At 37.7% G+C, this 13,467-nt stretch overlaps 1 protein-coding gene across 1 annotated transcript in view; it reads right to left on the bottom strand.

Annotated features, from left to right (window-relative positions):
* The window catches only part of TRPM1 (transient receptor potential cation channel subfamily M member 1), a 95,061-nt gene that overhangs the window by 16,024 nt on the left and 65,570 nt on the right, over nucleotides 1-13,467 (bottom strand). The window contains exons 13-21 of the mRNA XM_019472357.1: nucleotides 11,674-11,847; nucleotides 10,469-10,603; nucleotides 9,469-9,519; nucleotides 7,755-7,895; nucleotides 6,471-6,500; nucleotides 3,699-3,991; nucleotides 2,918-3,146; nucleotides 1,277-1,399; nucleotides 780-928 (exon numbers count right to left, since the gene is read on the bottom strand). Of these exons, the coding sequence (XP_019327902.1) occupies nucleotides 780-928; nucleotides 1,277-1,399; nucleotides 2,918-3,146; nucleotides 3,699-3,991; nucleotides 6,471-6,500; nucleotides 7,755-7,895; nucleotides 9,469-9,519; nucleotides 10,469-10,603; nucleotides 11,674-11,847 (1,325 nt within the window). The remainder of the gene's footprint in view (nucleotides 1-779; nucleotides 929-1,276; nucleotides 1,400-2,917; nucleotides 3,147-3,698; nucleotides 3,992-6,470; nucleotides 6,501-7,754; nucleotides 7,896-9,468; nucleotides 9,520-10,468; nucleotides 10,604-11,673; nucleotides 11,848-13,467) is intronic.

The following is a 13,467-nucleotide window of genomic DNA, read 5'->3' as shown; positions in this document are numbered from 1 at the left end:
AAATTATTAACGCAGGCAGCAGAAAGGGATCAGTAAAGTGTTTTGTGATTACAATGTGCTAAAACTAAAAACCTACATAATATTATGACTTACTAGGTAATGGAAGTCCTAACTTTGGATAAAAAAGAAATCAGTATCCCTTTTACAGGGCACACACAAAATTTATGAGCAGTAGCATGAATACTTTTTCTGTTTTATTAAAACAGAGTTTAGCACCAGATAATTCTTGATGCGCTAAAGAGAAAACCAGATGCTTGTCAAAAATAAATCTTTTAGTTTAGATTGGTTTTAATTATTTAAATAAGAGAAAAGTACCTATTAAGTCTTAGCAGACTGGGATCTGTGCTGCCATCTAGGTTGCACTCATCTAAGCCTAACTCACCAGAGCAAATGGCAAGCACTGATACTATGGCATTACTTCTTGGGTCCTAAAGTGTATTTCAACGCAGAACAGGAGCCAGAGCCTTTAGAAAGCAAGAGAATCCAGCCTAGTTTGGATTGAGTGACTGGATTGTGGAGCTTGCACTGAGTTTGGCATGTGATTAGCCAGACAGGGCCTCCTTCAAAGTGTGTAGGAGCTTTAGAGGCTAACAGCATAAGCTTCAGTTATTCATTCTGTTTCATTGTCTATGCATTTTTCTCTGAATAAAGGGAGTGCTTTACTCAGCAGATTCCATGAAAGTCAGTACAATTTATTTATTTATTTATTACTTGGTTATTATTTTTACATTAGAATTCTTTAAGTTTCACAGGTGTGAGAAAAATAATCACTATCAGTTTAATCATCATGACTTACTGTGTAGAACCAAAATTTGACAATAGGTGCATTATAGAATTCATAGATCTTTGCTCCAATTGGAAGGCTCTTTTGTTTTTTATTTCCATTCTCTTCATCTCCTTTTCGGGAGCCTGCATCCACATTTGCATCCTGGAAGACCAAAGTTGTCAGTTTTCATCAATATACAATAATAAAAATAATAGCTTTTCCTCAACTACAGCCTCAGCCAACTGTTAACTACACAATGCTTCCTCTGAGCAACAGACCTCTTTTTAAAAATACAAAAATACAAATTCCGTAAATCTGTGCAACTACACAGATAATTTACACGCCCTGAGAATCCAGCCTATACACTCCCAAAATTCTTCACTGATTTTTATCCCACAGAGGCAGCTGAGATTTTAATGTGAGCGACCTTAATCTCTAGCATAATCAGAGAAGTTAGAAAATTGAGCACTCTTGAGATATTAGAACTTCCTAATATTGTCCATTACTGACCACATTTTCCTCCTCCTTTTCTCTGCCTTCCTCATTTTGTCTTGATGTCTGGTAAGAATAATCATCGTAACTCCGAAACTCTAGGAAAAGGATGGTGGGAGGGAAGAGAATCCCCATTATAACCTGTACAACAAGAAAGAATTCAACTCAGATGGCGATATTTGTTTACATTAATAGATTTCATAACAAGGCAAATCCCATAAACAATATTTTCGTTTGTATAGTATTCAAGATACTCTGCTATCCTCAAACCTACAAAAATGAATAAGTAGTACTTATGCAGCATTGGCAATAAGGTCTTGTATGGAAAGATGGCACCCTGGAAGGCTTCCCACCTCCATGAATACACTGCAATTAAGAAATTGTGCGCCAGATTTAGAGTTGTGGAGAGAAATTCCATGCAACGGACACAGTGGTGGTCGGAAGAGGGCTTCAGGTTTGTTACTGGAATTTATAGTTACTTTAGTCACCTACTATAATTAGTTTTAATAGTTAATAAACTTGTGAAAGGTAAAAGAAGCTTTGCAGATAGCAGCTGGAGAGTTCTTTTACTATATGAGACTGCTGAGATACAGAAACACAAGCATGAGTTGCCAAAGTACAGAAAAGGAGCAAAGAAAAGAATGCAGGTAATGAAACTAGAACATTAGCAGGTTGATTAATGCTTTGGAGAAGAGAAAGGAAATCAATAAACAGATTTAGAAAGAACCACGATGCAATCTGAAAGGCAGGACACTTGCCTGAAGATTTTAAACAGGTTTTAAGAGGGAGACATGGGAAGGTGGAAATAAACTGAGAATGACAGAGAGAGTACAATGTGTACGTCAGCAAGCTTGGGAGTATGACCTGGGAACACAGGCATGGCACTTTGTCAGTAACAGGGGATTTAAGGAAATAAGGAGGTGAGACTGAAGGTGGCACCATCACGATGGGCCTCCATATGGGTGACAACAACAGCATAATATAACAAAGAAAGGATTATATTCACAGGAAAACACACACAAGCAAACACTGCTCTGCTTCCTTAACATTGGCTCACTCATGTTTCTCTTTTGTGCCAGCCCCCTCACATTACTTGTTTTTTTGTAAATCCAATAATCGGGAAATATAAAAATCAGTAAGAGAGACCGTATCATCAAATCACAGAAGAGGGAAATAAAAATGACATAGTTTCACACAATGCAATTGCACAGATTTCACTCTTTTCAACACTGAGTCTTGACTCTGTGACTTCTGGTACAATATTAAGCAATGTAAGAAGCATGTGTCCACACCCGGTTCATTTTCTCTCTATTCCCATTGTGTGGACCCCTAATGGAGATCTTTTTGCTTGTATCCAACTAATTTTTAACCAAAGGTGTATGTTTTCAGTGAATAGATCTCATCATTCATTGAAAGCCACAACTTCGCTCTCAGATTCCAATCATGCTAAGCCTTTTATGGATTTATATTTTCCTTTGTCACGGACTAATGTTCCTTAGATATCCTGAATTTGGAAGCCAGAAAAATTAGCTTTAAAACAGGTATGTTCTTAAAACATCTATAATTAGTAAGCCAATTTGTTCTATGCATACACTATGTATAATGTAATGTCACATGCAACAAACTATATTTTTGAAAACAACTGCAGAACAGAAATACCTTAAGGCCTGGGTTTTTCCGCATGCGTAGTCGCCCCATCCACATATCTGTTAAGAGCATCTGGCTGCATGTGTGAGCAATGAAGTCCCTGTGTTTAGCTGCCACAGCCAATTTCAAGCAGGTAGAATTACTCCAGTTTTTCAGTTCGTAGGTCAGTAGTTTCATGGCAATCTGCTCATCACGTTTATAGGACTGATCCAAGAGTTCAACAGCCAGCTGGCCAAAATCTCTGGAAAATGCAAGATAAGTCCAGTGAAGTTTGATTTAGAAATCAGTGTTTGCTTGCATTTGGGGTTTTAATTCTGTTCACAGGGGGTCATGTTTTTCCACACACATGTACAATGACAAGAACAACTGAGTCTCAAGCTTGATTTGGGACAGTCTGCGAAAGTTCCAAACAAAGTTTTAGTGACCAGAGAGAATTAGCTTAGACCGATAACATCTTAAGGCCAGTTTAGACATATCATCAGATACCCCTTAATTCATGTGAGTAAATCCTGAAAATAACTTTGTGAAATAAAACTAGCTAGTTTTACAGAGAGAGAAGCTGAAGAAAGAATGTGTTCTGTCAGAAAAAATGCAAGTCTTCTCCTTGCTAGTGTTGCCTTCAGATTCTAAGACCATATTTTGGCTTGTTTACTGTTGATAAATCGGCTCCAAATGGCATTCTGTGAACCTACATTCTAGAAATCAATTGTACTTCACTGAAAGTAAAGCTTCTCAGCAGATCAGACAACACCCTATATCAAGTAGATATAAAGTCTGCTCCGCATCTACTAACTTTGAGTTGTTGTCCAGATCCTGAGAGATGTCATCCACCAGTTCACTCTCGGAAGACTCATGGGCCATAGCCTTGTACAGTTTACAGGCCACAAGTGCCTTGGCCATGGTTTCCTCCCCTCGCTGCCAAAGGAAGAGTGCCATCTTTTGCCGTTTCATCAGCACGGCCCATACCATCAGTTCATGAAAGGGATACTGAAAGCGGCTGACTTCCGGGTCATCCACATCAATATCGATCTCTTCCTCCTTTTTCTTCTTCTTCTTCTTCTTCCCTTTGGTGGGAGGCTCATCATCCTGGGAAGAAAAGAAGAAAAAACATTGCCATCAATTTTTAACACCTTACGTGACAACGGCACCATACACAGAACAAGTATTGAGAGGACATATTAATAGTTAAAGTTCTAATTCGTTTTTGCTGTTTGCTACAATGAATGCCAATAGCGATAAAGCTATGAAGAACATGTGACAGAGCATGCACTGGGCTAACACACACAGTTTAACATTTTATTCAGAGATCCGTTTCTTGCATACTTAATTACAAGTCACCCATCTTGGATAAGTACAGTAGAACACTATTGTACTGAAGGCATCACTTTACACTGCATTGTAAGTAGATCTCTACCCATGTGTAATTGCACAAGTTGATTTGCAATGAATTAATAATTAATTAATTCCACTGCAGTGTCAATGGAGCGTTAACAAACCTGAATTCACTCTGAATAGGTTCCACTGTAATTTCTGATTTGGTATGTCTGCATCTATTCCTGAAGAACAGTGCTGCATATCTTACAGGTATTAAAGCAGTTTTCAGACTGACATGCAGGTGGAGAGTGGTAACGCGCAAACAGAAAAGACAGGCAGATAGCGTCCTTAAGAACAGCAAGATACTAAACGGAGTCTTCACCTTTGAATAAGCAATCTCCTCTTATGTATGCAGTGCAAACGGAAGGTATAAGCATCCCATTTCTTAAAGGGACAGGGAGGATAGGCCATTACTACAGGAACCAACATGGAAGTAACTGAAGGGAAGTACTGACAATGAAGCAGGATCCTGAAGGGAGAAAAGCCATGATTGGGAAAATTAGGGTTTAAATAATGTAGGAAGAACATTGCATATATAGGTGTAGACAGAGCTCATCATCACTGTAGACCTCGATTCCAATCTCAGAAGTGGACTGCAAGTAAAAGCAATTACCATTCCACAAAATTAGTTCCTGTTCAAGCAAGCTCAGCATAATGTACTATTTTTTGACAAAATATGAACTTAAATCCAAACCCAGGGTTCAGCCTCACACCCCAGGTTTCCAAAGACGACTATTCAGCTCAACAATTAAGTATGTGTTTCTCTTCCAGCAGTTTTAAGAACTGCAAAGTGGTGACCTCTGTCTTTTATGGAAAATTCAGGGGTCATTGATTGCATGCACATGAAGAAAGCATTGAGCATCTCTGAAGCACAGGACATAAAATCTCAAATGGAGGACCAAAAATGAAGTTCCCCCCATACTAGGAAAATCAAATCAAAACAAAACCCTGGGTAAGAAAGACAAAGTGCTAAGGAGCTTAAACCTCCTGTTTTAGAGCTGCTAACACTGGAAATGAAAAAAACCCAAACATTCGGAGTCGCATCAATTTCCTGACCACTTCAGCAAAAGAAATGTTAATTTTTCTTTTCACCTTTTCTTTCTCTTGGAAGAAGGGAGTGGGCTACACCCACTGTCAAGTGGAGAGAACACTTCAGTTTGTGCCACATAAAACATTTCTCACTGAAAGAAATAGGAAAATCAAAATGTGCTTTTGGAGAAGCACTAAGCAACCTATGTGTGATCAACACTGATTAAAAAGGGCCGCACCTCTGAGGGGCTGAGCTTTTGGCATTGAGCCATTAGAAAACAGGAAGCTGATCAGAGAGATTAAACATAACCTGGACTTTCTCTGTAGAGAAGAAAGCTGCTTATCTGCTTGGGGAAATAGAGGCTTTTGTGTTTGGGTATAGTTCACATCAAATGTAACACAAGCAACATACATATACTGTGTTCGAATACTATCACAGCATTAGTAAAAGCATACTTCATAGAGAAATGTACCTAGCCCCTTTGTGGAAATGCTTTCCTGGTCTATATTAATATTTTTTTCAGAAACAAAAGCAACTACCTCCAAAACAGAGTGAGTTTTTAGGCATCATCCCAGACTTGATTCTGATCAATTCAAAATTTCTGCAGACACACAAGTAATTGAGGCAGGGGTTGGACCCAAAAATCTGGATTAGCTTCGTCATTTACAAAGCATGGTGCCATCATGGTAGCAAGGATGTTTTATAGTGGAGGACAGCATCTAACGTGTCAGACCACCTTGTTTTTTCACTCCAGTTAAATGTTTTCTCTATGATAAAACCTCATTTGTGCATAAATTGCTACTTCATGGTTAAAGGGGATTTGACCATAAGTAGCACTGATGGACCGCATTGTCTTTTCAATTTAATCGATGTTCACATCTGAATGATTAAATCTGCAATACATTCCAACACGGAATGTGTTATTACATAATAATGCTAAAAACTGCCTGAAGACTATCGAGCAAAGCTTTAAGCAGCCCTCAAGACCCTACCCATAAAAGAATGTCAGAAGTATTTCATAGGCTGTTTGCAAAATGGAAGATCCTGTCTAGTTGAAATTTACGTTAAGCCTCAGTAATAGTGACAAAGCTAAGAGCAAGAGCAGAACTGTACCAAGAAATGCTCTGATAAAAACAGTATTTTACAAGAAATCCAACTTACCTCCATCCCTAGTAGTTTAAGAGCTTTTGGCTGAATATTAAAAATAGAAAAGAAAATCAGTTAGATGGAAGGGAAAATTCAAAGACCAAACAATACCAAGGAAAAACACATTTTCATTGAGAAATTTAAAGTATTTATTATTAAACTTACTATTCTAAACAATTGTACCAATAATGGTACAATTAATTAATTTCCCTCTTAATTGTATTTGCAGGAAGGGAATAGGTTAGAAAATACTTTCCATCCTGCACTCAAGTGAAAGATTTTGATTCACATGGAAGAGTTAAATGAATCATTCAATAATATACTTCTTTGAGAATTAAAATCACCACATGGTCACAAAGCTCGAAAAAAATAGTGCTTCTAAGCACACACAGGGTAAAGATACCCATAGGAAATAGTAAAAAATATAATAGATCTTCAAACCTCTTACAATTTCCCATTAAAAAAAATCCCTCTGTTCTATCGTGAAATCTCTCTTTTACATTTTATGTAAAAGGTTTATTTGTTTGTTCCATCAGATAGTACTACACTGTATATGTACTATATATCAGCCACAGAATATCTGGGCTTTGAGCGGCCTTCTGACCATTTGTAGAGCTAGTTTCCTAGTGTGTTTCCTAGTGTGGGGCTTTCTGTAAATTAGGCTAGGAAGCTTCACTTGACCTTCAAAGCTGAATCAAACAAATAAATAAGCTAATGAAGAAAATTATTCTATTTGCTTAGAACAGACTTTTTAACAAAGCAAGGGCGATACTTGATATTCTCAGGATTGGTACATGACTATGAAATGCTTTACTGAGATTGCAGTGGCTTCCGTAGGATAAGATTTATGCTCAGAACAGTTCTTTACAGGACTTACTGTAACAGGTTCAGAGCTCTTCTGTATTCAGACTAAACTCTCTGCCTTACCCAAGTTAAGGCTACTGTTGGTTATAATTACTTGACCAATAAGCCTGGTTCGACCAATACAGTTTGCAGTTATAAAAGAGCAACAGCTTCAAGTAGGAACAAGTAAATAAGAAATGCTTGGATTGTAAACTACTGAACTAGGAGGAAATTCACCTCCAGATCAATGTATTTACCACCTTTTGGGTCCTCCCATCCTTTAACATAGCTGTTTTACAGGTTCCTTATATAACTTCACTACCAGAGTTTCAACTTCGGTCTTGCAACATTTCTTTAGAATTTAACTTGTAGTGTTTCACAAAGACAAAGGAACAGAGTATTACTTATTTTTTACCATCAGCACGATGGCCACATCCAGAATGAACTCATTCTTACCCTCTTTGGTCCAAATAAATTATTATAAAGAGTCCGAAAACTTTTTCGAGTATAGTTGCAGCGATAAGCTCCACCCATGAGATATTCAAGTACAAGACCAATATCTATTAGGCTGATGTGATAATCCGGTGGAAGATTTCCCTACCAAAAAATTAAAAAAAACCAAAACCCAAAATAAGGACTTAGGATAAAAAAACATAATATACATTAAATTGCCTGGCTAGACATAACATATCATGTTTAAATTGGCACACAGGTATTATTTCCAGCCACTGGTTTCAGTCTCTGAATATTTGTACGAAATTAATGATAACTAATTCACATAATGAAAAACTTTTTGGGCCAGATTTTTTTTGGTTTGTTCTTGGCATTATTTATAGTTGAGGACAAATTTTCATTTGATTTACTCGTACAATATGTCAGTGTCCATACAAGCCTGAGTTGTTTGCAAGGGTTATACTGATGAAATTAAATAACTTTGTACTGATTATCATTAATCCAGTATAAAACCATGACTTACTTTCATGATGAATATCAGGCATACTTTACATTTTATGGAAACTTATATTTCATCATAATATTATCTACAGAGTTAAGACTACACTGCAGAACATGACTTAGATTAATGTGCAGCCCAGAATCAAAGAAAAAGGCAGACTATAATTTCCACTGTTACAGTTAAAAACTGGGTACTGGTATTGACTCTGCTAGAACCATGAGCTGAAAACCGTGCTTCATTGTTCAAGCTACATCCTACAACAATAACGGATTCTATAGCACCACTGAGCAGTTGCTATGATGAAACAACTATATCCTAAGCAAACACATCACCTCCGTGTTAACCCAACCAAATCCCCGAGACTGCCGCTGAACGAGTGAGCCATGAAAATGCAATGAAAAGGAAACAGACAGAAAGGAGAATGCAGAAGAGCATTAGTAACTCAAAAAGACAAACACTGAATGAGAAAAGTGTTAAACTATGAAGCAGATCAAAATGAATTATACATTAACCCAGTACTGCGTAATTCCCACATCTAAACCTCTGAGGAATAAATGGGAGTTTTCCTTGCAAAAAGGAATACAGGCCATTTCATGTAGCTGAATTTTGCTGAATAAAAGCTCCAAAGCCTCAAAGAGAACAAATGCAACAACAAATCTTACGATGACCCTATTCACGTATAATGAACAAATTTACATGTAATGGAAACAAATGAATAATAAATTTAGGACTTGTAGCACTGAGAAACAGAACAGATTTTCTCGCAGGTAAAAGTAGGATTGATGGGAGAAAAGTAACTAAAAAACACACAAGGAAACAAACAAAAGGGAACAAATTCTGTGCTCGTGCAGTGGGGCTTCCAGTTAATCTATCAGGCCTTTCCTTCCACTCCTCCTTTGTAATGCTGTATTGGGAGCTTCTTGTAGAGAAGAAACAGTAGAAGAAACAGCATCAACCTAAATCTCAAATGATATATTACACTACTAGGAGCTTAACTTTCCTCTCCTTAGTTTTTAAATTAGCAGTGCAGTATAGCCATACCTGATTTAGACTGACATCACTGTTTGTCACAAGTAGTAATTTAACTTTCCTTTTCTTAACAGCTACCATCTAATTTCAAATGTCTGCTTTCCCCCATGCTATGCTTGTTTTTACTGTTGACTCACATGGTTAATGTAATCATGCAAATGTAATGCTGCTGTTAGTTAAGCTTACCTTTTTCACATCTCTGACTAGCAAATGCAGCGTATTTGGTGGGCCCAATCTCTGAAACAAAAATCATTCATGGTCCATTAGAGCTTCAATTCTTCAGATTTTTTGCAAACACAAATGTAATTAATGATCTGGCACTGTAAGCAGAACTTTAGGCAACCATGTGCCATCACACGCTGTAGGGGTGAAAAGAAGGAACTGGGCTACAATGACAAACGCATTTCTATCAAGACCTGTGTAATCCCTTTCTTATAATCCTTTATGTGGTGATTCACGTCACAGCAGTTTGTGGTATTGTCTGAACTTGTATTTGCTGCAGGAGTCATAAAGGGACCGGAGGACTAGACTGAGGTTATGTGTTGTATGAATGCTGCCCTAGACTACCCGCCACATAAATGATGGGAAGAAAAAGAGACTAGAAATAGTTACGTTCCTGATGAATTTGCTGTGGGCTGAGTTGGGGAGAATTTGAATAAAAAAGCATGATGTTCTATGGTCTTGGGAAAAACATTTTGCTCTGTGGGGCCACAAGGAAAAATGATACTGACTTCTGCAATGCGCTAAGAATAAAAGTTCTGTGTAAGTACTTTGCCCAATTTACAGGCTTATTTCGATAATATTAAAGTATACATACATGAAAAGTAATTGAGATTAAAAGTAAATGACCACTACTGGCTGGTATTAAATTTTTACTGTCTACATTAGTTCTTTAAGTGTTCTGAATGTGCATTTTAAATACATCACTATATTTACATAACAAACTGCAATAGCTTCTGAAAGCTGCTGTAGGCTTATTAATTAGGAATGTGTATATGTAGGGAAACAACAGGACACTATATGTAGTAGCAATGGCTCCCATTACCGCTATCCAACATCTGTGTATTGGCAGGGCTCAGAGCTTTTTGGAAAAACAAGCATATCTCAGAAGGAGAAGACGAAAAAGGATGCCCATGTTAAATACAGTAGCAAAGATATTACAGGGCATTTTATTATTTCTGCTCACGGTATTGTAAAGTTCTTCCAGTCGAGGAATAGTGAGGAAGTGCTGCATGTTCACTCCATTCTCAATAAGTAGTTTCACAAAGTCCACTCGATCCAGAACCAGTGCATCCAGCATAGCCTGCTCCAGGGAATTCACCTGAATTACAGAACGGAGAATGTGAGACTACATGAGCACAGAAGAGTTGGTTGGCCAACAACCACAAACATTTTCATTACTTAGGATATTCCCAAGTTCCCAAATATGTTGATTAATCTGTAAGTGAAAAGGAATTTAGAAAATGTCATTTTACCCATGTGCAAGTCAATACAGATGATAGAGTTTTCCAATGAGGTCTTGGGCGAGAGAAGAGCAGTGAAAGAAACCTTTAGCAATACAACTGTAGCTTTCAATCATTTTGTTTAGTATTTTTAACTAAACCAGGCATACCATGCTTGACACATCATGTGAAAAAGAGATTTACTTGCTCAACACGATAGGAACAAGTTAAATTGTATGAAAAACGCACTGTGTACATTTAAGAAGAGGCTGACATAATTTACCCTGGTAACTTGCATATGTATCATCTACTCAAACTGCTGCCTCACAGAGAAAAGGCAACATATAATGCCGAAAGACTCAAATCATTTGGGAAGAAGCACTTCCTCTTTCTTCACCAACAGCTTTGCCTTTGGAAAATGCTGGTCAGAAAGCCTAATGGATCTTCTCTTAATATGGTCTAAGGGGTTAGAACCCAGTAGGAGAGGGGAAAACCCCTGGAGCAGCAATCCCCTTGACACATTTAATCTTGAACTTTAATCCAGACAACAGAACAATCTAACCTATTGCAACTGGAAAATGAAGCACTTGGAAATGGAGATGTTTAAACTTCCTTCACTGGATAAATAACACGTACAAGGAAGGATGAAGATGTTCACTGGTGCTCTTATTTCCTTCTGACAAGTGCAAGGAAGAAGATGCAGCAGATAAGTACTGACTTGTACTGTTACAGCATGGCTGCATGTGGTGCACATGCGATGAGAGGGGGATTCCTGGCTCGAAGACTGAACAGCATCCCTGCAGAATCTACTACTGATCTTGTGAGAATGTGCAAATGAGCATTCTATAGAATGAAAATGTGTATTTTCCTTCTCCCTTTGTTCCCCAGGATGAAAAAAAAAAAAAAAAAGAATTCTTCAACAGTTTTAATACAAATACTTTCATCTCACCCAGTTCAGGAGTTCAAGTTTTCTTGGGTCTGTTTCTTCTTCTGGCTCTTCTTTTCCTTTTCCTCCCTTTTTCTTCCCTTTTCCTTTCCCTCTGGCTGCTTTAGTCTGAGCTGCTGGAGATTTCTTTTCTTTCTCAGGAGCTGTACCATCAGGAGCTGTAAGGCTTGCTAAAGGCTGTATTTAACATGCATTAGAAGTATTAGAAATCTAATTGATCGTACAGTGACTACTTCATTGAATACACTCCTATTGAACTCACTCCCCAGTCTTCAATTCTCACATGCAGTCAACTAAAAATGATAATTTCCTTAAGTATAAAGACCTTTTTGCATAGCCACAGCTTTACTTTTTTTTTTAAAGTTATGTCTGATTTGACTTTCAATAACACTGAAAGTCAAAGTAGTGAAGTAGGTAGACTGTGGAGGATTTCTCTCGCAGAATAAAATCAGTGTGAGAGGACTGGGAAGAGACACTACTCAATTTTGTGACACTTTAGTTTCATTGCTCTCCGTGAAAGCAATAGTTGTCAAAATACATAGCAACAAGCAGGATAAGGAGCTGGACAGAAAGAGCTTAACAAGAATGCTGCATGATGCCAAATAGCATCCATACTGCGGAAGCAGAAAGGAGACAAAAGAGAGCCACTAACCGGTTCATTTACATTCTGCAGACAATATTTCTGTTTATACCTCTTCAGACACATTTACTCTTTGCAACATCCTTCCGCTTTCCAACCTATTTACCCAAGACAGGCCGGCACACATGCAAACAACTTGACACTACTTGTCTGTGATTTGGAGGCTTAACTTGCTCCAGCTAATGCTTAGGTTACATAACCTCCACGAGCATGTAAACTGGATTACAACTATCCGTGCTCTGCACAGAGAACTACAGAACCAAGCCTTTAACAAGACTTGTTTTCTCTGGTTTTGTTCATCTTAAAAAAATCTTCTCTGCCTAGCTACCATGAATCCATTCGTAAGCCTGGACAAAACTGCAACTGCCAACTTGCAGCACAGGCTAGTCTGAAAGCGATCTTCATGAATTTGAGATGACAGGGAATCGCAATTGGCTGATACTGTTTCCACAAATTGTTGCAAAGTATGAGTATGAAAAATTTGCAAATTTTGCCAAAGCAGCAACTGGCTTCAGTTGCTAGATGGTATCTCTGAAACTAACCACAATAATACGGAGATTGGAACATTCCGTCCAAATAAATGTTTTATAGTAATAATACTTCATCATGTTTAGGGTGATTAAATCCTCTCTGTATAAGCATTTTAATGAACCTTGAATATTGGAAACATCACATTACTATAAGTGAAGGAATAAAACAGCATATGCAGCAACATTTGTTTAAATTTAATTATACAGGCTTCCAAATGAAATAAATCTCACCATTATGTATAGCGTGCACATGAATAGTGTTCCTTTGAGTGTCATTTTATTGCATAGTTTCAGGAAAGACAACTAATTAAAGAAAAAAATAAATTCTTACACTTCATTCTTACTGCCTCTTTTAGGCTGGTCTCCTCATGACACTTTATAGTAATTCAACACCAGATGGTTCACACAGTAAAGCAAAAAGAATCAGTAGTGAGACATGAAAGTGGCTTAAATAGAGGATTTTAGTTACACAGATGAACAAAGGCACTGCAGTGTTTCACCACTGACTTCAACTAGTGCAACATCAAACTCCAATAATTTGAGGAAGAAAATCCGATTTCAGGACCTAAGGCTTTACTGAAGGTCTACTTCTTAGTTCATTTGGCACAGCTCTGCCTGCCAGAGGCC

This window comes from Aptenodytes forsteri, unplaced genomic scaffold (assembly GCF_000699145.1).
Source record: "Aptenodytes forsteri isolate BGI_AS27 unplaced genomic scaffold, ASM69914v1 Scaffold83, whole genome shotgun sequence".
Lineage (NCBI taxonomy): Eukaryota > Metazoa > Chordata > Aves > Sphenisciformes > Spheniscidae > Aptenodytes > Aptenodytes forsteri.
The sequence above is the reverse complement of the archived record's forward strand: the minus strand, read 5'-3'. Positions and strand labels throughout refer to the sequence as shown.